Source organism: Hesperophylax consimilis, chromosome 16 (assembly GCF_061612785.1).
Source record: "Hesperophylax consimilis isolate HC1 chromosome 16, BYU_Hcon_1.0, whole genome shotgun sequence".
Classification (NCBI taxonomy): Eukaryota; Metazoa; Arthropoda; class Insecta; order Trichoptera; family Limnephilidae; genus Hesperophylax; species Hesperophylax consimilis.
This window is the reverse complement of record NC_142851.1, coordinates 23,330,965-23,357,094: the sequence shown is the minus strand read 5'-3', so window position 1 is coordinate 23,357,094 and position 26,130 is coordinate 23,330,965. Positions and strand designations below refer to the sequence as shown.

Below are 26,130 nucleotides of genomic sequence, written 5' to 3'. Positions count from 1 at the left end.
GATCTGGTCACCGAATTCTTCATCAGAGCGAAACTGAGAATATCTACCACTCCGGAATATGCCGCAAGTAGGTACATATATGATGTATATTATTTTATAAAATGTGATTACACAATTTAATTAAATCAAAATTATATGCGCACGCCGCGGCCGGGATGAACACTCAACCTTCGGATTTGTATTAGGGTACCTTTCCCTTCTACCACGGAAACCGTCCGTTGTTAATAATATATTATATCTGTAACAAGCTTACTTAAATATAAGATATAATGACCGGTCAGTGGCTGAGTGGGTCGAAAACAGTTGCGACAGCTTTCCATCTTAGCAATTCACAAGCGAATGCCAAATTCTGTGTTCAGTTTGAAGGATAAAAAAATATTTACCATGACCCCCACCCCCGCTATCATGGAGTTACCTTTCTACTTCAAACTTTTCCTTCTCTTCTTTCTACGATAAATTTTCCTTAAGTCCCATAGGTAACTTTTCCATAAGGCTTTGGTTATGTATATATCCGGGGTAGGAATGTCCTCCCTTCCGTCTTTCAAGCCTTTGTCCCTCTCCTTATTACACACCCCTTCAAGTGTGTACATCCTAGTTTGTCTACGTGACGTACGACCTTGAACGTACTCATTTCACGTGACGGTTCAGTATAAAAAGGCTTCACCGAACGTTGTGTTGGTTTTTTTTGTTTCTCGGTATAGAAACCTAGTAATCTATGTATGTGTGGTATCCCTCGGTTCTTTTGAGATAGAGTGAGTTGAATCCATTACCGCTGTGTTTTAAAGCCATTTCATAAACCTTATCTTCTAAGTCGCCTGCTCCCCCAACTAGCTACGCGATTCTATCTATCGTAGGGTAATGTGAACATAATAAAGTGTTAGATTTTATATATGTGATATACATACGATAAATTTATGGTGTTAGTTGTCGGCGCCATCCATGTATATATTTTGGGAGGGGAAGGAGAGGAAGGAAATGAATTTTTTTTTCAAGTTAAGATTGGCTCCTCCTCTTTACCAAACAAAACCGATGGATGATAATTTGAGCAAGGCGATCGATATCTGCGTGTCTGGATATCACAACCGGCCGGGTCTCCCCTTGTTCCAAATCGGCAACCGTCACGCCAGAATAAAGAAAACCAGGTCTCATCACCAATTTCAGAATTGCCCCAACCTCATACACCTCCAGGAAAATCTACTTTACTGAGTGTAGAAGGGGAAAACCATGACATCCCTTGTCACGAATCTAGTCGCGAAAATGTGACACGTAAGGTCCTAAGTTACGTGCCACCTCTAGAAAACGTTGTAACTCCCTCGTCGTCGGGGATTTACATCCCTTTCTAGGTCAATAACATAGATAACACACGACGATCTTGTCGACATTTAGCCTGCCTTTAGCGATAGGTTGTGTGCTCGAAGGTCTACTCGAAATGCCAAATTTAGGATGAGGACTGTCTGTATTTTAATATTTGGTTCCAGTATTTATTTTATGAGGTTACTAGCACCCTCGTGTATTAGGTATGGGTAATTTCTATTGAATACCTATCCTCTCAAGTAGGTATAAACGGATAATTGTTTGATTTTCGCATTTAATTTAAAGAGGCTGCCTACCTCTCGAAAGGTACCTGTTGAGAAAAGTTGTTCGGATGGTAGTTTTATTTCGGAGATTACCATCTCCCTCTTTTGACTCTAGATTTGTTTTTGTGCATCCCAATTCGTAACTTAGAAAGTCAAACAATAGATGAAAAATATTAAATTAGAAAGTCAAATAACAGAAGAAAAGTATTCATTTTTGTTCTGTCTGGTTGCATCCAATCGCTTTCTATTCGGGCGGTCATACGCTAGCAAAACTTTCCCTTTGACTGACTGTACCTGCGTCTCGTCCTATATATGAAAAGGTCATTGGCCCGTCTCCCTTTTTCAGCTGATAGATGGTTCGCCTAGCAAATCCCTTTTAATGATAACATTATTTGGGCGGCAGGTGTCGTAAACTTAGTTCCTGTACCTCGGTTGTATCCGTCTTTTAAACGGGTCCTCTGGAATTTAATAAATAATATTAAAAAAAAACTCACCCAGTTAGTCATCTCTCATTCTCAGCGTGAAGCTTACCTGGTTACACTATATATCTAAATCACTTTAATTTTCGATCTCCTCCCTATCGGCTTCTTTCCTCATTTCAGCGAAATCCTTGCAACTTGTTCAATTTTGGTCCCCTCCCTACGCCTATAAAAGGGTCATTAAATAATTCTGTAAATACAATTGTACCTCCCTAATCTCTGTTTTACAACGCAATCATTATTATTATTATTTTCATGTTTTTAAAACAAGTAATTTAGTTTGGACTACATATTTACGAAGTCACGTTTAATTTAACACATTTTATATTATAATTGCGATCGCCCAACTCTTAGCGCCCCTGGGGTGGTTTTGCACAAAACGGCGCTCTACAAATTATCCAATTGTTCCTATCTCCACTGAGTACAACCACTTTCACTTTACACCAACACCGGTTCAATAATATTTCACTTTAATTCAATATACAACAAAGCTTTCTAACACCATTTGAATTCACTAATTAACTGTAATTTCACACAACACTTCTGATTTGTATTGATTTCTCGGAGCTGTCAACGTATCCACGTTCAAGAACTGACTGCCCCTCCGATCTCTCCCTTCCCGTGGGAATGTGTTTCTTCAAGCCCGCCTGTCAATAAATCTTATCTGTTAGCCCAAACAAAAATTTTTGGAGTACATTCATTTCGTTTATTTATGTGATTGTTCAAACCATCACAACGTTCAGCTTAATGTCACAATGAGAACCATCAGCGGGACTTTAAAATCTACTCCTCTCCCTTGGATCCCCATACTTGCAAACATAAGGCGAAAAATTGCAACACTGAGGGAATACAAGAAGGCGCTGCAAAAAAGCGCAATACCTTTTCACGAAGATGTCGTCTCCTACCCGGCATGCCGCTTGAAGTCCCGAAAGCCCTTCTGGGCGGAAGGAGAGAGGCTCCTCCGATTACCTCTCACCCCAAAAGATAGGTGGAAACTTGAGTGGCAAACGGCCAACGTGGGAAATGCCCACCTTATACAGAACCCCGCCGAGAGACCTGGGTTCTCATTGCCTCGCAAAACCTGGTCCCCCATAAATAGGTTAAGGTGCTCCTATAGCCGTTGTGCCCAGATGATGCACAAATGGGGCCTTAAAGAGTCGGCGATGTGTGAATGTGGTGCGGTGCAGACCACCGAACATATGGTCAACAAATGCCCGCTCCATTCATTCCCCGGTGGGATTGATGAGGTTCACATGGCGACGCCTGATACCCTAGAATGACTCACAGACCTAGATGTCCCCCTCTGATTCCCCCGACTATACGAAAGAAGAAGAAGTGGCTGAGTTGGCATCGCAACTAGGTCGGCCCAGGCGTCCAACCCATGAGTCGTGAGTTCAATTCCTCGTCTGGCTAAGTACACGACAGAAGCAAGATTTTCAGCCTTCTGTGGTGGTAGTAGGAGATTTTCAAAATTAACTAATTAATCTTTTTTTTAAATAAGTTAATATAAATATGTACTTTTTTTTAAGTTGGTGAGTTTTTATATATACATATATTATATTAAAAAAAATCACACCACCTATGTTGTAAATTCAAAATCCTTTCAGAAAAATGACTAACTTTCCCGGTACAATGTTTTACGGGAACAAAGTGGGTCATGACAGAAGAGAAAACTAAAATTTATTTGCAGATTTCGCGAAGAGCGTATACGTTAAAGACAAAGCCAACATTATGTTTGATAAACCCCATTTTATTGATAGCTCACTCAACTTAATATAATATCTATGTGGAAGTATATGATATTGTAACCTTTAATAAACATCTTGATGTTGGGTCGAAATCGGGGCCAGATGGTCCCCTAAATACTACTTGAAAACTGTGTTCATGATCTAGCCCTTCTTATTACTATAATTTTCAATTCATCTCTATCTACCGGTCGCTTTATTGAAATTTGAAAAGTAGCTTTATAATACTCATATGTATTATGTAAACACTACCTAACGTTTGAAAAAGATTATTTTGAGTAAAATCACGAACCAAATTAAACCTTATAAAATCTTATCAATATGGTTTTATGCAGGTAGACCTAAGACATCTAACTGTTTGCATTACGATTTTATTGCAATGCTCTGTCAAAGGGTCACAAACTTTCCTCGATTCATACTGATTTTTGTAAAGCCTTTAATACTGTTTCTCATCGCATCTCAATGGAAAAAATAGAACATTTGATAAAAAAATGTGAAAACTTTCTTGAATGACTTTGAAGTTATTTATCAATAGTAAAACATCTGTTAAAGTTGCACATAAAAGTTGCTTGGGGTCCCCCAAGGTTCCTACTTAGGACCAATCCTATTTCTACTATTTATTATGCCATTATTTAATTTTCGATAACATTCAGTTTCTTTTACTCGCCAATGATATTTAAATCAGTTAAACAGTTTGACTGCAAATTAACTTAAAATAAAAATAACTTAAAAATAATAAACTTTATAAATTGTGACTTATAAACAAATTGAACCAACGTTTAAACAAATGCCAGACGATCAGTTTCCATAATCTTTTTATTATTCGACTACTCAATTAATAATTTCAATTTTAAGAGAGTATTTGAATTCAATAACCTAAGCTTTATCTTTGTCTCCAAATTACGCTTCTCGAATAAAATTATAACTATTACCAGTAAAGGATTACAAATGCTTGAATTTATTCTCAGAACCGCAAAAGATTTTGATAACCTAAAAATCATAAAATTACTACACACGTCTGGTGAGAAGTAAGGTAGAATATAACTCATGCATGTGGTGTTCTTATCTTAACTCTCATTGCTTACAAATTGAAAAAAATATGAATAAATGTCTACGCTTCATTCAGTGGTTTCCTATAAATGAAATCAATTATGTGAATTCACGAAATAAACTAAATTTATCAAAATTATCTGATGGGCAAAAAATATTTGATCTTCTTGTACTTCATACAATTGTTCAAGGTTTGACTGCCCTGACGCTATAAGTTTATCGTAACTACATGTACCTCCAAAACAAACTAGATGGAATATATTATTCCGCAACAAAAACTTTGCGTTCAATTCTGCAATGGAGAGGATACATAGACTTGGCAACGAATTAATAAATGTCGCATATGTTTTCATTGTAATTTTTTGACACATTTAGAGTAAAATTAATTTAGCACTTTTTAATAAATGTAAATAACGAGTTATCATAATGTATGCATATACTTAAGCAGCTTTATTTATAGTATATATTTTTTATTTTTTTTATTTAAAGGGTACTTCAGTTTGATAACTGTCGTTGTTTTTAATTACCTGTGTTGTTAAGTTTAAGTTTAAACTACTGGTGTTTTTAATTTAATTTATAATCTTATTGTTAAAGCCCAATAGGGCGTTAATAAATGAATTTAAAACTGAAAACTTAGCGTGACAGATTTTTCATAATCAAAAGGTTTTTACAATTGTGTAATACATTAAAGTTGAATATTAATATTTATTTATTATAATATTACTACGAAACATACTGACAAATTGCAAGAGATGGGACGCTTTACTATTTTTTCAAACTGTTTCCATTTCGAACCCTGTGTGTATTCTTTGGGATTTGTTTGCGAAACAAATCCCAAAGAAAATAAGTAATAATAGTAATTCAAAGTAATAATTTCATGTTATATTTTATATTCAAACATTTGTGTCGTAATTAGATGAACAAATTATGCTCCACGCAAATCGCTGTTTCCCACCCCGCACACCTCATCCCGATTCCCTTTATTTTTGGTGTTTCCGACTAAAACATTAATTTAACGATTGTGGGCCTTACTTATAAACGTGTTACAGTAACGGTTTTAAATTTTTTCATCTTTTATACAACAATTAAAATTTTACACAGCTGGTAAACAACCATTTACCCATGTATATATATTTTGTTTATTGTTTGCAAGTTGCGTAAAGTTTAAACACATTTATTAGTAAGAGGGTAGGCATAAAGATACACACTTTTCTGTTTTTGTTAATTTTTTCAGTATCGTAAACAGATTTTTTAAAACATGAATACTATGATATATTCATTCATTTAACACATTTTGAAGGTTCAATTATTTTAAAACTTCGGATATTAAGCCCACTGCGTTTCAATTTAATTTATAATGACCTCATTATACTCGTAGTAGCAAATTATACGCAAACCATATGAAATTATTGGAAATGCTCGTGGTCGAGCTATTATAAGTTAGACTTTTTTGGTACTAACAATCAGCTAGTATCCATAATAAAATCATTATTATTCTTTATCATGAGTTACCTTTATCGAGTAAGTAATTAATTAACTACACAAGGCTGGCAGGAATAATGGAATACCAAAAATATCTGCATCTGCACCTTCAATCACTGACATTTTTTTGTTATTGTTATTTAGACTTCTGACTCTTGATTGACAAGTATTTTTTGGATCTTCTTGGAGATCTTATTTCATCACGCGTCATTTATTCTCAACATTCCCTTCCTAAAACTTTAATGAAAGCAATAATTATAAATGCCGTTCCTTGAAATCACAATAGCGCGTACATACGAGTATAAAGGCAGGGGCCATAATATATCGCCACCCAGAATAATGGTTTAGCTATTGCGGGTCTTGTGTTAATGATTTCTGTGTTGCATGGTGCATCGTGAGGAGCAATGTCTCGGTTGGGTGATCGAACTTCGTCCTACACCCTAGGATGGATATGGTTTCCTCATCGGTTCCACCTTCCTATTCTGGTACAAACTACCTCTCCGCAGTTAGTTCACCTCTTCTTTGTTCTTTCCCTAGGTTGCTATCACTGGGTAACTTACTTGATCATACCTGTCATCTGGCATTCTTTCCACATGGCTAGCCCATCGCAGCCTTTTGGACCTACTGAATTTTACATTGCTTTCAATATAACTCAACTAGATTTTCGAGTTTCTACGACGTAATTTTTATTTATGAAGGATTCGTTTTCCAAAAAAGGTTCAATGTTTATGCATAGTATCAATATAAGCCACTATAATCTCATACTTTCAAAGCACTCAGCAGAAAAACAAATTCAAGAACTATTTTGTTAACTTCCTTACTAAATAAAAAATCAATTCACAACCGTTAAATGGTGTTTTAATTGCATATTATATAAATACTGTACAATTTCTATTTAGAATTATTTATTACTGGTAAAAACGTCTCTAAATGCGTTGCGAATGAAGTGGCAACAATGCATTTTGGCAAACTGGCGGATGCGCATACTTGCGAATTTTCCCGACAATATGAGTAATACAATTTTGATTTGTGGTTTGTGATGTGTGATTCAAATCATGTTTTTGTTCATAATTTCTATTCTAATGACCAATTAGAATAATTAAATATATTTACTTTTATTTTTCGTCAGGTTTAATCTATTGATAATGTCATTTTGTGAATTTAGTTTCGTGTTACCGGAAAAAGCGAGGCTATTTCGTACATTTAAAAAAAAAACTATTACTTGTTGATTTTTATAAGATTTCTTGAAAGTGTTTTTTAATAACACAAAAGACTCATTACAAGTATTCAATGCTAATTTTTTATTAAATAAATAAGTAATTACAAATGAAATCGTATTTACATTGGGTTTCTAAATATTAAGAGATTTAAATACTACTTTTCCAAAGAGGCGTTAGCTTGTGTTTGGAAGAGGAGTGTATTTTGTTGTATTATATGAGTATATTGTGCAAAAATATCTATTTTTTTATTATATGGGAATTATTATAATAGTTTTTTTAATTCATTTTCATTAATTTATTTCCTAAAATGGAAGGCCTGTTATTTTTTTAATTCTTTAAAATTTTACGACACTTAAATTAAAAATGTTTAAAAAATATATTTATATATTAAAGTACATTCAAATACAAAATCTACATTTTTCCTAAAACGGTATTTATTTTAACTACATTTTCAAAATTAAGAAATCTATCTATATGAAATAGCTTGGAAAAATTACAAAATTAATTTTTTACTACTTCAACTTTTTACAACACATAAACAACCCCCTTTGTCTGGATAAGCAATGTATTTATCGTATATATCTTTCCATGAACTATCTTACGTCACTTTCTATATTAGTAAGGTTTTCACATACACAGTGAGTCGTTTATCAAAAAAATTCAGCCGTGTTTTAGTAAGGCGAGTGAACAATTTTTTAAAACAAATAGTACAGATGACATTATTTTCAGTGCCAGTTTTGAGTATTCATATGATTTACTGTGATTTATTAGATATTGGTTAGCGCAGTGTTAAACACAGATGGCACTACTAGCATTAATTCAGTGCTATCGATATTACAGAGAACCACAGGGCTATTATAAATAATACTATTCTTTAGCTCCTCAAGGTTAAGGAGTGAAAGATTCCTGCCTCTTAGAATATAGACATTGGCTTTCTGGCTATCTATCCAGCATCATTATACATCACTTCTAATAATCGGATGACAAAGTTTTGTATACTTCCGGAAGAATTGGAGGGTAATTCAAAATTAAAGATACAAAGTGTACGTATTCAGTGCTTTTCAAAATTTTTCGTTTCATCCCATTATTCTTTTCGGATCTCCCAAACTTATTGTTAGTCGGTTGTATATTTGTGATTACGAAGTTATTACACAATAACTTCATCATCACATGAGTGTAATTTTTGTACTTCGTCTACATACTTAACCGACCCCCTTTCAATTAAGTCTTCTTTTCTGCAAGCATGTCGATTATTTACTACTGTAAAAAAGATCAGACTTTGACAAATTCGTCTTCAACCTACCCATGATATTGTATTTCTGCTTACATTAATCATAACATCCCCCTACCCTTAAATTCCACCCTCCAGATTGATATAGCTTCGTGGCACCTGTCCATTGGTAATGCCAACGGTAATTCAGTCAGTCAACAGCCGCATTAACTACGACTGCCGCACTAAGCGCATCAATTAAAATGCTTATAATTTTTGCAATATCGGTTTTAGATCGAACAACGTCGCGTGATTTTGTATCGTGTTTCCACAATTCATCCATTTGTTTCGTGAGGCATTCATGCAGTGCGAAGATGCCACATCATTAGCTGTGTCACTATTGACCCCCAGATTTTTCTATTATCTCTTCTGTGGTGGAACTTCTCAATATTAATATAAAAATACGACATTTTCCGGTTCTTATTACGTCTTGCACTTGCGAATGCGTCAGCCTACCTACTGCGTGGCGGACCGGATCGAGAAAGACTGGTTGGAAGAGAACTTCCCCATCAGGACACTCTCGACCATCTTGCACCATAATTGGAGGGATGGATTCATACGTCCATACTGTCCTAGATTGCTACCCACCTCTGATACCCTTTTCCCAGGACTCCCTCTCCTTCCCTTCCTTAAAAAGACCCTCCACACAGCATCCACTAAGGTGACATAGGACCTGTTATATTTTCCTTTTGGGCCTCCTCTGTGTAAAAAAAATAAGAAAAGAGGTAGGGTACCTAAATTTACTGAAGAGATAAGTAAGATCGACATGTAAGGTTAAATTGAGACAAACTATTGATTGATCGGAAGTTACAATGTGAATTAACTGTGCTGGAAGAGGTTTTTCGGACAAGGTGGTATATTGGTTACTGCGATGTTCGGGTACGTGGTCTTCTCCCATCATTCTAGGTTGCAGTCATAAATATTATTCCGAATAACGCGAGTATTATTATGAACGCAAATATGCTGACACAGCCCTTTCGACTTCTTTGAGTCGTTCCAACAAGCATTTAGCTTTTTTAAATCATATATTAAATTTACTCTAAATACATTTAAAGAATTGAAATTTTATTGTTGATAATGGCTTTTGATATAATATTTAAGAAAAAAACAATAAATTTATCACATTAACATATTAGGATCAGTTCTCACTTAAAGATTTAAAAAAATAGTCCTTTCCATTATATTCCAGATACACTATAATTATATTATTTTAAGTAAGTATTTTGTGAAATAACAATAATTAATCAAGTAAAATTTACATGATTTGAACCCGCGACCTCCAGTTTGCTAGTCGGGAGCGTTACCCCTCGACTATGAAGGTCGTATAGACGGAGAAAAATGAGTACGACTTTTTTATTGTTAAAAATGAGACTGCAAGCACATTTCCTAGTAAAATATTAGTCATTCAGAATATATCTGAACACGTGTTACCGTAGGTGGCCTAGTCCGAATAAATATAATGGACGAGATGCGAAAATATTATTATTTGTGAGAACACGTTTTTCGACTTGCTCATAACATATTCGTGCTTTACATTTTGATGATTTATTTATTAATTTTAAATTGTGTTATGAAATTTGTTATATCGTTTGTTATAGGCCCCTAGTCCCGTTTTTAACAGAAAATGTATAATTTTACCAAATTTTTAATAAAGTAACAATCTTATTATTAAGTTTTCTCCGTGATATACAGAGCTTGAAAAAAATGTAGATTATTCCATTTGCATGTAATATATTTTAAAATACAATGATTCTATCACCATAAAATATTGCTATCAGTTCTCACTTACAGAATATCCTCATTTCCTAACAAATTTCCCTTAGAACTGTTGCCAGATAGGTATATACATATACACCCCATAACCTATAATATCACTGCGTCGTAATTCATGATATGCTCGAACACCACATCCAAAAATGTCAGTATTGAAATTAATCATAACTACGAGTAAACACAAAATTAGTAGAAGTTGACAGCAGAGGACCAGATACAGTATTGGCTGGCACGTCACTGCCAAACGCGGGCCGGAGGTTCAATATGAACTTACGACCCGGCCGTCCGCGGACCGCGATTGAAAGTCATGCGGCCGATGCAGGCTGCACTACGTCCCCGTTATTGGTTGATTTGAATTTAATGCTCACCTGGATTTAATGCAGGCGGCCAACCAAAGCTCCGGATTTGCTTTCGAATTTGGAACGTGTCAATGCCGGATTTGAGAGCAGGAAAATTTGTTGGGTTTTGGGTGTTAGTCAAATGTAAAACTATGTGATCTTAAATTATACCGCAGATTTACAAAAAACGTATCTGAAATTTTCGAATGAAAGAGGTTTGCAAAAGAAGAACAAACTAACTTCATTTTACTTTTTGTAGGGATAGTCGATAGTCAACCTCCGTGGTCGAGGGATTATGTTATCGATTAGCAATCTGGAGGTCGCGGGTACATCCCGGCATATATTAATCAAATTTTATTTGATTAATTTGTGTTATTTCACAATATATTCATATTCGGACCTATATTTGCGGTAAATTTCAGAGTGAAAGATAAAGTGTACTCAGTATCTACCTGTTTGTTGCCTGAAATGACTTTACCCGTGTTTGGTGACCAGCTGCGAATAGCCAAGTTTCCGTTTCCAGGCTTGCCGTTAAGATCCCAGTTCATTTTAGAGATTTGCTAGGGAAAATTTAATTGCTAGGTATGTCCAATACACCAAGGCTGCGTATCGCATATTTTGGTGCATGGATTCTTACTTATGTCGTTAAGATCCCAGTTCATTTTAGAGATTTGCTAGGGAAAATTCAATTGCTAGGTCTGTCCAATACACCAAGCCTGCGAATCGCATATTTTGGTGCATGGATTCTTACTTATGTCGTTAAGATCCCAGTTCATTTTAGAGATTTGCTAGGGAAAATTTAATTGCTAGGTATGTCCAATACACCAAGGCTGCGTATCGCATATTTTGGTGCATGGATTCTTACTTATGTCGTTAAGATCCCAGTTCATTTTAGAGATTTGCTAGGGAAAATTCAATTGCTAGGTCTGTCCAATACACCAAGCCTGCGAATCGCATATTTTGGTGCATGGATTCTTACTTATGTCGTTAAGATCCCAGTTCATTTTAGAGATTTGCTAGGGAAAATTCAATTGCTAGGTCTGTCCAATACACCAAGGCTGCGTATCGCATATTTTGGTGCATGGCTTCTTACTTATGTCGTTAAGATCCCAGTTCATTTTAGAGATTTGCTAGGGAAAATTCAATTGCTAGGTCTGTCCAATACACCAAGCCTGCGGATCGCATATTTTGGTGCATGGCTTCTTACTTATGTCGTTAAGATCCCAGTTCATTTTAGAGATTTGCTAGGGAAAATTCAATTGCTAGGTCTGTCCAATACACCAAGCCTGCGAATCGCATATTTTGGTGCATGGATTCTTACTTATGTCGTTAAGATCCCAGTTCATTTTAGAGATTTGCTAGGGAAAATTCATTTGCTAGGTCTGTCCAATACACCAAGGCTGCGTATCGCATATTTTGGTGCATGGCTTCTTACTTATGTCGTTAAGATCCCAGTTCATTTTAGAGATTTGCTAGGGAAAATTCAATTGCTAGGTCTGTCCAATACACCAAAGCTGCGTATCGCATATTTTGGTGCATGGCTTCTTACTTATGTCGTTAAGATCGCAGTTCATTTTAGAGATTTGCTAGGGAAAATTCAATTGCTAGGTCTGTCCAATACACCAAGCCTGCGTATCGCATATTTTGGTGCATGGATTCTTACTTATGTCGTTAAGATCGCAATTCATTTTAGAGATTTGCTAGGGAAAATTCAATTGCTAGGTATGTCCAATACACCAAGGCTGCGTATCGCATATTTTGGTGCATGGCTTCTTACTTATGTCGTTAAGATCCCAGTTCATTTTAGAGATTTGCTAGGGAAAATTCAATTGCTAGGTCTGTCCAATACACCAAGCCTGCGAATCGCATATTTTGGTGCATGGATTCTTACTTATGTCGTTAAGATCCCAGTTCATTTTAGAGATTTGCTAGGGAAAATTCAATTGCTAGGTCTGTCCAATACACCAAGCCTGCGAATCGCATATTTTGGTGCATGGATTCTTACTTATGTCGTTAAGATCCCAGTTCATTTTAGAGATTTGCTAGGGAAAATTCAATTGCTAGGTCTGTCCAATACACCAAGCCTGCGTATCGCATATTTTGGTGCATGGATTCTTACTTATGTCGTTAAGATCGCAATTTATTTTAGAGATTTGCTAGGGAAAATTCAATTGCTAGGTATGTCCAATACACCAAGGCTGCGTATCGCATATTTTGGTGCATGGCTTCTTACTTATGTCGTTAAGATCCCAGTTCATTTTAGAGATTTGCTAGGGAAAATTCAATTGCTAGGTCTGTCCAATACACCAAGCCTGCGAATCGCATATTTTGGTGCATGGATTCTTACTTATGTCGTTAAGATCCCAGTTCATTTTAGAGATTTGCTAGGGAAAATTCAATTGCTAGGTCTGTCCAATACACCAAGCTTGCGAATCGCATATTTTGGTGCATGGATTCTTACTTATGTCGTTAAGATCCCAGTTCATTTTAGAGATTTGCTAGGGAAAATTCAATTGCTAGGTCTGTCCAATACACCAAGGCTGCGTATCGCATATTTTGGTGCATGGCTTCTTACTTATGTCGTTAAGATCGCAGTTCATTTTAGAGATTTGCTAGGGAAAATTCAATTGCTTGGTCTGTCCAATACACCGGGGTCGCGTGACACATATTTTTGAATAGGGTTTCTTCACTTGCTACATTAAGATTGCGACTTTATTTTAGAGCATTGTCCCGTCTTGACCAGCGACACTATCTTTCTTTGGAACGCTCCACCTTCTATATCCTTCTTAATGTATTTATGAAATATTTTCTGACTAGTCTGCTTTAAAATCTATGTACACTCTTCATTGAAATCCCTTTTAAATTTGTATTTTTGTGCAAAAATAATTTCTTTTTAATTGTGAAATATTTTTTTTCCCGAAATGAGTTTTACTAAACTCTTTGGAAGTAATGAATTACAAATTTTATTGTTAATTGTAAGATACTATCACTTAAATAAATAAGAATCAATTATAGCCACAGGATAAATAATCACTAGAAGTAAAATAAGTTGATGAGTTTTTTTCAGCGGTATTATCATTCTTTTACCTCATACGTTATTTTCTTATCGTTTTTACATATTTAGTTACACTTTGATATAAATTTCAACTAAGCGAACTCAATATTTTAGTGTTTTTCATAACCCTAAATAAGCTAATGAAACTAGAAATATTATTTCCATGAAAATAAAACTTTGTGTATTCTCGTTATCATTTTTGTTCATTTTACCGAGCCATAATTATAACGAAGGAACCATTCCCAACCCTTTGCGTAGTTCTAATGCGAACCCATTAGAATTCAGTTTGCAAAAAATATGGCGGTTCTAACCGAATCTCTCGTTTAATTCATCTCGGGAAAGTTTCATACACCAATGGAGAATTATACTTTCAAATGTCTCATCTGAATAATATGCTGGCTGACTGTGGTCATCCGGCATGTGCTCACTTCTCCCTGCTCCCTTTTTCCTGCTCATTCAAAAATAATATTATAAAGGGTAATACCGGTAATTTCACGACATTGAAAGAAATTCGTTGGGATTATTTTGTTGTGTGTCAACAGGATTTCCAAGGACACTAGCACAAAAAACCAACATTTTATTTTTTTTAATCTTTTTTTAGTGCCTATTTAATTACAGGTTTGATGAGAGTTACATTATATGATAATCTATATTATTTCATCTGTTTATTCTTAGTCCTCCTCACTAGGTAGTCCTGTGCTGAGGCGGACTGGTAGATTTCTTTGATTTTCTGTTATTTAGTTTCTATGATGTTTTTAATTCATTTTCTAGTATGGCTTTAATTTCTTTCACACATGTTTTGATTTTTTCCTTAAGCTTATTTATCTTTTCTATCTTTTTCAAACTTGGAGGAAGGATGTTGTAAAGTTTGGTTGCCAGATATATGTGGTTTCTTTGGCCAAAACTTGTCTTGAATTTTGGAACATCTCGTATATCCCTTTTTGAGGCTCTTGTATCTATTATTATATTTACTCGATAAATGGTTTTAAAAAAATGCATTGTGTCTTTGAAAATTTTTTAAATGTGCGCACATTTTTTTCCCCTCGTCCCATTTGGGTCGTAGACCCATCGCATCGACAAGGCGCCTCCAGGCGTCCCTATTCTGCGCTATTTGAGCGACCTCTGTCCATAGCATGCTCAGTTTTTGTAGTTGTTTCTCCCAATGTTTATGGATTCTATATCTTACCAATTATAAAAAAGTTATTTATTTATTTATTCATTTATTCATTTTTGGGAAAATCAACAGTTTACATTTTTACAGATTGTACATAAGTAAAATAGCCAAAATAAAACCAATTACGGATTTCCTCCTTGTGATTTTACGTAAGACAGCATTAGAAGAAATAATTAAATATAAATATAGTTATACGGGAAGTATAGTGAAGGTTATGTCGTGAGGCTGAAGGGGGTGGGGAGGGGATGAAGATGGGAATGAAAGAGGAATATGGGAAATACCTGGTTATTCAGACCTTTCCCAAACTATTTTTAAACATTTCAACTCTGAATGGTGGTCTTACACCACCAGGGCGATACTGAAAGTATCTTTCACTCTGGAACGTACCGCAAATATACAATATATTACTTTAAATGAGTAATTTATGAAATAACACAAATTAATCAAATACAATTTACGTGCGCACGCCGGGATATGAACCCGCGACCTCCAGCCTGCTAGTCGAGAGCTACAAAGGCCTTTGAACCGTCTGTTGAAGAATTTTGACTCTTAAAATCTCATGCCTAGTAATTTTCCCAAAAAACGAAATAGAAAAAAATGTATTTACAAAGTAAAAACACATCATAAGATAAGGAAAAGGACGCTCAGATGGTTTGGGCATGTACAGCGAATGATTGAAGAAAGGAGTGTAAGGAGAATATATGATGCAAATGTGAATGGCAGAAGAAGTCAGGGACGCCCAATTAAGAAATGAGCACGTTTGAGATGATGTATGAATTTAAATGAGGCAAAAAGTGTGTGCCAAAACCGAGTTGTTTGGCGCTCCGTCCTATGTGCCTACCCCTGCGGTGAAACGGAAAGATGGTTAGATAGTTAGTTAGTTAACTTCTAGCATCTAAAATGGATTACGGAGGTCCCCCTGCTTTATGAAAATCTCTTTAAAGAGGCCTCCGTAAATTTCTCCGGAAACTTCCACACTAAACCTTGCATAGAGAGTTGGCAATGGAGACTTTGCCACTATGACCCCACTGAACGAGTACCTACCAACAGTAAGGCGATTAACACTGGTTACATCAAAATCCAATGTATTGAGAGAGACCTATATATGTAAGTTTTATTTCCCAAGGACAATAAGTTTATTTACATTCGCCAGAAGTGTGTTTGAAAGTGGATTAATATTTAAATTATTAAACACATGCTTAAGGAATCTGAACGGATAGTTGTAGGACCTTCTACTAAAAAATGGGACCAAAAAAGAGCTACCTTTTTAAATGACCATAACATTTTAATGAATTTGTTTTGTAACCTAGATAATTTCTCGGATAACTATATCCGATTTAAATTTATATGGGATACCTATTGACTTTTAAAAAAAGTCTAAATTAATATTCGGGAACTACCGTCGTTGAGTAAAGTAGCTGCCAAAAATAAGGAAAAAATAGTTGCAAGATGATATTGTTAATTTTGAATAATTTAAAAAAAGAGAAAGACAAATATGATGTTTAATAAATTGTCCCAATGGTACAGTGGTTAGGACGCTGCCTCGGTAAGACAAGAGATCCTGGGTTCAAATCCTTGATGTGACCGTTATCTTTTATTATCTGTGTATTGTTCTGTTTCATTTAGATTTATTAGTTTTATCTTCTTCTCCAATCATATAAAGTACATATTTATTCACTAACTTCATATCGTTTTTATTATATTTAAAAAATTTCATTTTGAATTTTTAAATTTTTATTTATTTTTTATTGTACTCTATACTATAGACAACACGAGTTACATTATAAATACATATTTTGCACAATATTATATTTAAGGTCCTGTGTATCTGATCAGAAAAGAGGAACTTTCGTGCCTGATAATGGAGCCATATATCAGTTATTCAAACTAAACGAAAAAACATACACTACTGCCAATAATATTAATTTCTCTAACACATTTCATAGTAAGACGAATTAAGGTAATAAGAATTGATTTTCTAGCGGATCAAATACTTTCATATTAGCTATTTTTTTGGTCTTAAATTTATAAATAATATCAATTAAATAAAAGTTCAGAAATCAGATGCTAAAAATTAAAACTTTCGCAATCTTAGATTTATATCTATACATATAAGTATACAACAGACATGATGTTAGCAACATAAAGTAAGAAATATTAAACTGTATGAATGCTAGCCAAGAAAACTAAACATTACCTTTGTTTGACACGTAAATCAGCTTATTTACTGAACGAATTTTCGTTTTAACACATTTCTTTTTTGGCTTGTTCAGGAAATAAATAATAAGTTCCAGGCCACACACAACAAAGCAGCAACAATAGCCGATGCAGAGGAAGATGAATGCGCCCAGGATGTGCTTCATTCCGAGAGGTACCATGTCGTTCTGCTCTGAGACCGGTGGATGTCTGTTCACTTCGTTATTCCATTTCCAAATCAGTCCGTTCTCCGTCACACTCCGGATAATTTTATTGAATCTCAGTAAAAAGGGATACCACTTTCTGAAAAGTATGACTACTCCATATTTGTAGATGATTTCTGTGGCATCCAGACAAAATACCATTGCTAATCCTTTTCCCAATTGCAGATCTTGATATTTCGCTTGCATTCTTGAACCGGCTACAATAATTTTTTTGTGGGTCCTCACTTCATTAATACACTCTTCAAATTTTTCACAAATTTCGAAACGTTTCTGCACAAACGTGTTTAGGCCTTTCACATTTTCACCGTTGAAATGTTTGAGAATATCATCTTTTCCTTTGACGAAGAAATCCGAATGCATTATTTCATCTACCGTAGAAATCTGTTTTGCAAATTTTGGATGTATTAAAAAACTCCTCAGGAAACTTTGATACGTTGTGTTTATGTTTAGAGAGAAAATCAGCCAACTAAATAGAAGAAATCTAAAAGCCGCACCCTTTGGCTTAAATAGGACTCCCCATCCAAGAATCATTCCAACTGTCATTAAAATGGATTCAGTAGGCCATTTTGTTACTCTAGGAGTTTCTTTGTATTTTAGCCAGTGAAATATACAAGCCACAACCAATATTGCTGCAAAAGTTGTCACCCAGGTTGACGTTGTGAAGATGGTTATGATGTTAGACCATGTCAAAGAGTTTCCAGCCTTAGCAACACACCAAGTAATATCATCTTGCATGTATGAACACGAAGAATCAAACACTTTTCTCATGACTTCATTTGTCTCAATATTTCCAATGATCGAATCCACTTCTCCGCTTTTAAGCAGTTCAAAAACACCAGTAACAGTCTTATTTGGATATATTTCTCCCAAGTCTTCTGTTGCGTTGGTGAATCTAATAACTAATGTCATATTCGTTGTATCTGCGATCATCTTCAATAAATTAATTTCAATTCCCAAATCAAACTCATATTCATCAGAATAAGAAGAGTTAGTCTTCTTCCGTGTGGGGTGCATGACGTATGGTTCACTAACAACTGTAAAAACATTCAAAGGGCACATTTTCAAGTTAGGAATTTCCTCAATGTTAGTCATTTCACTTATCTCTTCAATGACATTATCTTTGCATATATCCAAAAGTTTTACCTCTTCGCAAACGTTTGCACAATTTGTATCACTGTAAGGTTCCCAAGTATAAGCTTTCATTTCTCTTGTTTCTGGAAAATCCACAAAAACTATGCTGCTTAATAATTTGAATTTTCTAAGGTCATTGATTATACTTTTAACAAGATCTTCTTCATCAAATCCCTCCCTGAATGAAATATAGACGATGGCTTTTGCGTGAGGATTCCATGTTGGCAATTTGTTTAGTTGCTGAATGTTTGCACTTAATTCCATCATGTCTTCTAAAATCATCAAATAATTTTTCGCCTTTTCAGGGAAATGGGAAGCATTTCTGTGAGGGAAGTTTGAATCTTTTGTCATCACAGAATACTTAGATCCCTTGAAGATGGTTTCCAGGATAATTTTCTGAACGGTTGAAGCGTAAGAATCAAAATTTATTATCACAATGCTACCTCGGAGTTTTTTCTTGTCTACAAAATATTTTGTTGAGAGGCTGAGAATACAGTTGGCCGTATTTATATTGGAGTTTTCCTCAAATAACGTTTTTCCGAGCACAGCTACTCCACCATATTCTTGGCAGCGGGCGATCGCAATAATCAATATTAAATGTGTTAGTAATATGTCGAAATTGTACAAATTCATACTTGCCGGTATACACGCCAAGGATTCGGCTGGCTTAATATTTATTGACTCGTGCTCGATGCAATACAGCAAAAGTATTGCTCAATAGATGTTCAAGATGAAAATTGGATGAAAGCAACGTCAATTCTGACCGGCTTGACGGAGTTTGACGAGTTCAAGTCCCACAAATTGGAGGAAACAGTAATGACAATGGCAATGGTAATAGAAACAGAGCGGTCACTGTTCAAACTAGTTCCATTCCAAGTGACAGTCTGTCGGGGTTGAGCCCACTGCTGGGACACAAAGCTAATTCGGTAAAACCAAGCTTTGGACCGTCCTTCGACAAAATTAGGCTGAGTATGTAGCGTGTTATTGAGGGAGCCACCCTGCTGAATATGAAATCGTCCATGTACGTACATTACGCCAGTGACGTGGGTGACAGGGTGGGGGCATAAATTGGATGTAATACAGTGTCCTCTTGCATTATTTGTAGCTAAGTACATAATGGCTGTGATTTTCCTGACCCTGGTTTACTTTATTTCACATTTATTATTATATTATGATAGTTTTACAGTTTCTGGGCGGAATATTATTTGCATTTTATAGTTTGTAATCACTTGCTAACAATTGCATTCTTAGAACAGATATCTCGCAGGTCTTGTTGCAGGTTGCAGGGCACGTTGTTTTCATTGGCAATATTATTATAATATCTAATATATTATGGCATACCTTGATTTGATGTGCATATAAATTATGTTTATAATTTTCTAGTATATATTTGCATGAACCCCATTTCTGGTGGATAAATTCTAGTGTTTTTCTACACTTACTAAATTTATTACAATTCTTTAGGCAAAATTGGTGTTCACACTGTAGTGATGAAATCACTGTACACGAAATTTATCGGTTATTACCTTTTGGACACTATAAAAGATTCATCAAAAACGGCAAGTGAAAAATGTGTTTTCGTAAAACGCCTCATACGGACATCAAAATTATTGATGTGACAAAGGTCGAGTCATAACTGCCGAGGTGTTGTAAATGATTCTGTTCGATAATTTGACACGGACTAAAAAAATATTCTTGTAAACTGTCATGCGGTGCCATCGGCAGCCGATACCGTCATTATAAAAATACCGTAATTATCGATAAAAGCTTAGTTTCGTGTAACCACATGGGAAAATGAAATCAAATAGATAATGATTTAAGTTATATTATTTTAATCTGAAGATGTTGAATGTGTTGGAGATGAGGGTAAAAAAAATAGCATATGCTTTAAAAATTTGACTTCAATGAATGAAAATTTTTTATGTTAAAGAAAGAAAGACGAACATTTTCGGGTTACGAGTGTAACAATATTTTGAAATCTCCTACTTCCACTACAGTGAGCTAAAAATGTAGCTTATGTCGTGATGGATGACTTAGCCAGTCAAATAATTGAATTCACTTCGCGTGGATAGGATCCAGACGCGATGCCAATTCAGCCACTGATATATGAGTATATTATATATTTATTGAGGAGCGAAAGGAAATCAAAACAGTTAAATTATCCTGAATTTACAGGTGGTATAATAATATTATATAGTATGGACAAAAGTGCCACAGGCAAAATTTTAACCAGTTTAGCGAAATAAGCTAGCGCTAGTTATGTAAACATTTTATAAGCGAGTAAATAGCATTTCGGGAACATGGGTAATAGCGCCACAGGCGAACATTTTATATTTTTTAGCGAAACAAGCCAATAAATGGCATATCGGAGACTAGGAGAAAAGCGCCACAGGTAAAGCTTTTATCCGTTTTTTTCCGTTTTACCCGTGTCCCCGATAAGCTATTTACTAGCTTACTTCGCTAGTAAATAAAACATCTGCATGAACAATTTATATGTTTTAGCGAAGCAAGGTAATGCCTAAATAACATACTGGGACACGGGAAAAAAGGCTACAGAAAAAGATTTTATCCGTTTTACGGAAGTAAATGGCATGATATGGTTTAACAGTGCCACAGACAAACATTATATGTATTTAAATAATAAATAGCACAACGGGGACAAGGAAAAAGGCGCTACAGGAAAAGGTTTTATAAGTTTTTGCGAAGCAAACTAATAAATGCAATACAGGGGAAAAGGGAAAAAGCGCCACAGGCAAATATTGAATCCGTTTTAGCGAAGAAAACAAGTAAATAGCGTATATGGCAACATATATAATAGCACCACAGGCAAATTTTTTAATATATTTTAAGTAATCTAATAAAGGACATACCGCACGGAGAAAAATGAGATGACATCTTTTTTTTATCATGATACTGTTAAAAAAATGACTACGCGACCATTTTCGAATAAAATATTAATAAGTCAGAATATATCTGGACACGTGTTCATGTGGGTGTCCTTGTCCGAATAAATGTAATGAAAATAATGTTATTTATTATTAATGACTTTCTCATAACATATTCGTATTTATAAAATTTGTCAAATCATGGATTAAAAACGTTTAGTCCCGTTTTTAACAGGAAAACGAATAATGTGACCAGATATTTCATAAATTCCATGAGAGGAACATTAGTGACATCTTTTGGTATTCGATGTAAGCTTAATAAAGCTAGGGTTACGAATAGGGCCACCTTGCCGTGAAGAGGCCCAAGGGTATATACTAAGTACGGTTTTTTTTTCAAAACGAAGCAAAAAAATCGTTGAACAATATTTCATGTCAGTTTTTTCCATGCCGGGGATGAGGGAAGAGGTACAATAGGCAAAGATTTTAACAGTTTATGGAAACAATCGATTAATGCATACCATCCCAAACATAAAATAACTACGCAAATAAATAGTTTCTAACTAACAATTATTTAAAAAAAAATTGAGTCTCTACTATCTATCCATGAAATTATGGTTTTCCGATACAATTGTGTACCTATTAATGAACAGTGATTTATTGAGCACTATTTTGCGATGCAGATGTTTATTGTCGTACATAAAATATCTGCAATATCGACATACATATTAATTAGGCCATTAATAATGTATACACATATGATGACAAATCAAACAAGTCTTTAAATTAATAATGACAGAAATGATCGTTATCAATTTATTTAATTATCGTTTTTCATGAATTGCGATGTTGTGGTTTCGATTCCTACTACATTTGGGCAAATCAGTTAGATGGATTATATTATGGATAAAACTCCACAGATCATATTGAAAATGTCTTCACAATCCTAGTTGCGAGCGTTGACCTCATTGACTTTATTGTAAAGAAAAACAGCATGGTATTTCGTAACTTCATAATATTATTCACAAATAAAATATCGTTGTTGCCGTTTTTTAAATTATATTTGCTCAATTTAAGTATATAACTTTCTCTTGCTTATTTCCACCATCTTCAGCCTTCCAACTTAACCCAATTATTGGGATATATATGTACTATATTCCAACTGGTTCCAGACAGTTTGGAGCAGTTGGGACTAAGGTGCGGTGTTCATCTAAAAAGAAGAGTGTTGTTTGTGGTGATTCATCCATCTTTTTTGTCTGTCAGGGTTCTTATCTTATTTTATCTTATTACTAATTTGTAGTTACCTACTACTTATTACCTACCTATATTTAGAAAATTTCTGAATTATTTATTTTCAGCATAATTTATATTTCAAATTTAATTCGCTACCGTTAAAATAATCAGTTAAATCTTCACAAGACTGGAAACTGTGTTCCGTTTATACCTAGTACTATACGTATTATTTATTCCCAATGCTTTATCGGCAATTTCTGCAAACTTGTTGTCAGATTGTTTGTGAAACGTGCACTACATAAATCATTCATTCCTTAATAGACAAATAGAACTCGAACGGACTTTAGAATAAAGGATGGGAAAGTTGCGGTCCGGAGTCCAAAAGTTATTTTTATAAACGCCCCTCATACTTTTTCGTATTCGTCTCCGACCTCTACCATTTAAATTTGCGTTATATATTCTCCTAACACTCTTTTCTTTCTTAATTCAATCTTAATCCCCAAAGCGACTTTCCTCGCATGGTTAGAGCACACATACCCCTCAGTAATCTAATTTTTACAGCATTCTGTCTACTTTCATTCTTCCTCTGTCAGTTCCATGGTGTACTGTCAAAAATCTGGGTAGGTACCAGTACTCCATTGTGGACTGCTAGCTTTGCTTCTTTGGAAATTGTTTTGTTAGCACCAAGTTCTCCATTTATGGAGTTACCCGCATTTATCCTTCTTTCAATATATCATTATCAGCCTTCCCATTTCTCATAAACATACTTCGTAACCTTGAACTCTATCTATTTTATTGTATAATAATGTATAATCATAAATATAGAAATTAAAACAAGAAAGTCAATAGAAAATGCATTAAAATTTGAGTAGCGGAAATGTATTTGCTAGAGTTGTAACTGGATCATTGATTCAGTAAAATTTTTGTAAGAATTTCGTCGCTAGATTTAGCTATATATCTAGTTTTTACAATGTAATAAAATCAGTGAACCACGCGTGATATAATGAAATTATAACATTAAGTTGGATTTTTACGATGGGTTGAAAATGTAATCATCTATTTCCACTAACCTCATGTTATCAGTAAACTATACGTGGTGTAATGAAATGATACATGGATATACAGCAACAAACAATATCTGGTTCTGAAAGCTCTTAATTTAATGCAAAATTATGTAAGTAATCCATAAAATGTAATAATAAAATCATTAAGTTTAAAAAATTCCGTGATTTGTTAAACAAATTAACAGTGTAACGAAATCAACAATGCGAATATGGGCAATAAGAGTCAGGGATTTAGATAGGCCTTCGAGGACAGTCCTGGCCAAGCCATCCCAGCGTCGCCTCGAGGAACTGTGGCTGAAAAAGGGGCTTCAACTGTCTCCCCTCTACAGCAATAACATCAAGGTGGAAGCTAGTTACTTTGTTACACCCAAAATAAAAAAAATTAAATCGTCGAAATGACTGGAAATACACACATATTCAATGTTTCCTTTCGTAGATAGTAAAAATACCAGTATACTTATGCAAAATACTCATGTTATCCTCACATGTCACTTATTCAGTTTTACCTTTAAGGTGACGATATATCCCCAGCTTGTCACCAATTGTAAGCCAACAACGCGGGCTTGTCAAAGTCAAATCTATCGCGAGTAATTTACTTATTTATTCAAATTCCTTATTTAGCAGGTAAATGCATTTTTCTGTAATTTAAAAAATCTTTTGATAAAGTTCAAAAGCTAATTCTTATTAAAAAATAATGAAAAATGGTATTACGGGAAACCTATTACATTGGTTTGTATAATATTTAATAAAACGACAGCAAGCTGTATCATAACGAGAACATAATTCTATGTAGGAACCAGTTACATCTGGCGTACCACAGGAATCAATCCCGGGTCCGCTGTTGTTTATTATTTTTATCAATCACTAAATATTTCATGCACCGTTTGTTTCTCTTGTACGCTTATGACATAAAAAAATAATTTGCCACTGTTAGAAATTTATAAGGTTGTCTGTTGATCCAAAGTAAGGTGTGATGCATTTTGAAATGAAAACAAAATTTATTTAAGTTACAACAAATGTAAACTAATAAGCTTTACTGAAAATTAAATCGCTGTCATACACAATAATTATTTAGGAAAATATTTACTCGAACGCGTATACTAAGAATATAAGAGAGCTTGGCGTATTTTTGTATTTCTTTACATTAGCTCCACACGGGAGGTCCTGATGAAAAAAAAATCCCTCAGGGCCTATTTTATCTTTGGGGATGCTGTGTGGAGGGTCTTTTAAGGGAAAAGAAGGAGTGAATGTTCTGGGATGGAAAAATATATATGAGAGGTGGGTAGAAAACTGGAAGCCAATGTGCCACGAACTAGACCAACCTCACCCCGAGAACCCGGGCACCCCTGCTAAGTCACCAAACGTAGCGAACTACTTAAGAACCATGGGATGAAACTATGATAATCTATTTCAATTAACATAGTGAAATGATAACTTTGAGGTCACAAAAGCAACTCGGAGTGAAATCAGATGGGAGTGTCATGTATTGGGACTAGATGATTTCAATATTCTTCAGGGAAAAAAAATGGTCTATCGGTTAGAATGTCATATTTTAATGGATAGATGGAATTATTTATATTTATCAGGTCAGGTGGGAACGTTGCGTTTTTGTACCAGCTGTTTTCTAATGAAAGTCACTCCTAAGAAATTGTTTTGATCCATTCAGCACTGGTGCACGGCCGGGAGATACACCGGAAGCGCGCTTTATTACCAAATGTTATACATGGTTGAAAATAGCTGAAATATTAGGGGTCGTTTATATGACTTATTGTTGTACTTAAAAGCCGATTGAGGAATGATGTGCTAACTGTTGTGTTTCCTCCCTTCTACAATTTGAGATTCTTGATGACCAAAATTTATTCATTAAATAGGCCATATTAATTATTATAATAAATTATCATTTAAGGTGTCTTATCCGACTGCTGGAAATAAAGCATATTACGCAGTTTGAAAAAACAAACCTGAATATTAATTACAGAAAAAATTAAAAAATTTTCGGCAAATTCAGGTGGACTAAAGCTTTCTTTCTGTCTGTAAGCTGACAGCAAGTTTTAATATTTTTCATAGATGCAAAATTTATAAAGTTTAAAGTATACTGGTATAGCCCTTTCCTGAAAAGCCCGAAGCTTAAATAACTCCGGTTCGCCCGGCGAGCTTTGTCGCCAAACATGCAAATGCTCAACCGTTGTTGTTACTGTCTATTGTATTGCACAATATTACCGTTCTCTGTGTATTCA

The 26,130-nt window shown here is 34.8% G+C and overlaps 1 protein-coding gene across 1 annotated transcript; it reads right to left on the bottom strand.

Moving 5' to 3' along the window:
• Positions 1 to 17,349: 17,349 nt before the first annotated feature.
• On the bottom strand, positions 17,350 to 19,347 carry Ir87a (Ionotropic receptor 87a). Its single transcript, XM_089641343.1, has one exon. It carries the CDS (start codon positions 19,345 to 19,347, stop codon positions 17,350 to 17,352), a length of 1,998 nt encoding a protein of 665 aa, XP_089497469.1.
• Between the last annotated feature and the right edge of the window lie 6,783 nt (positions 19,348 to 26,130).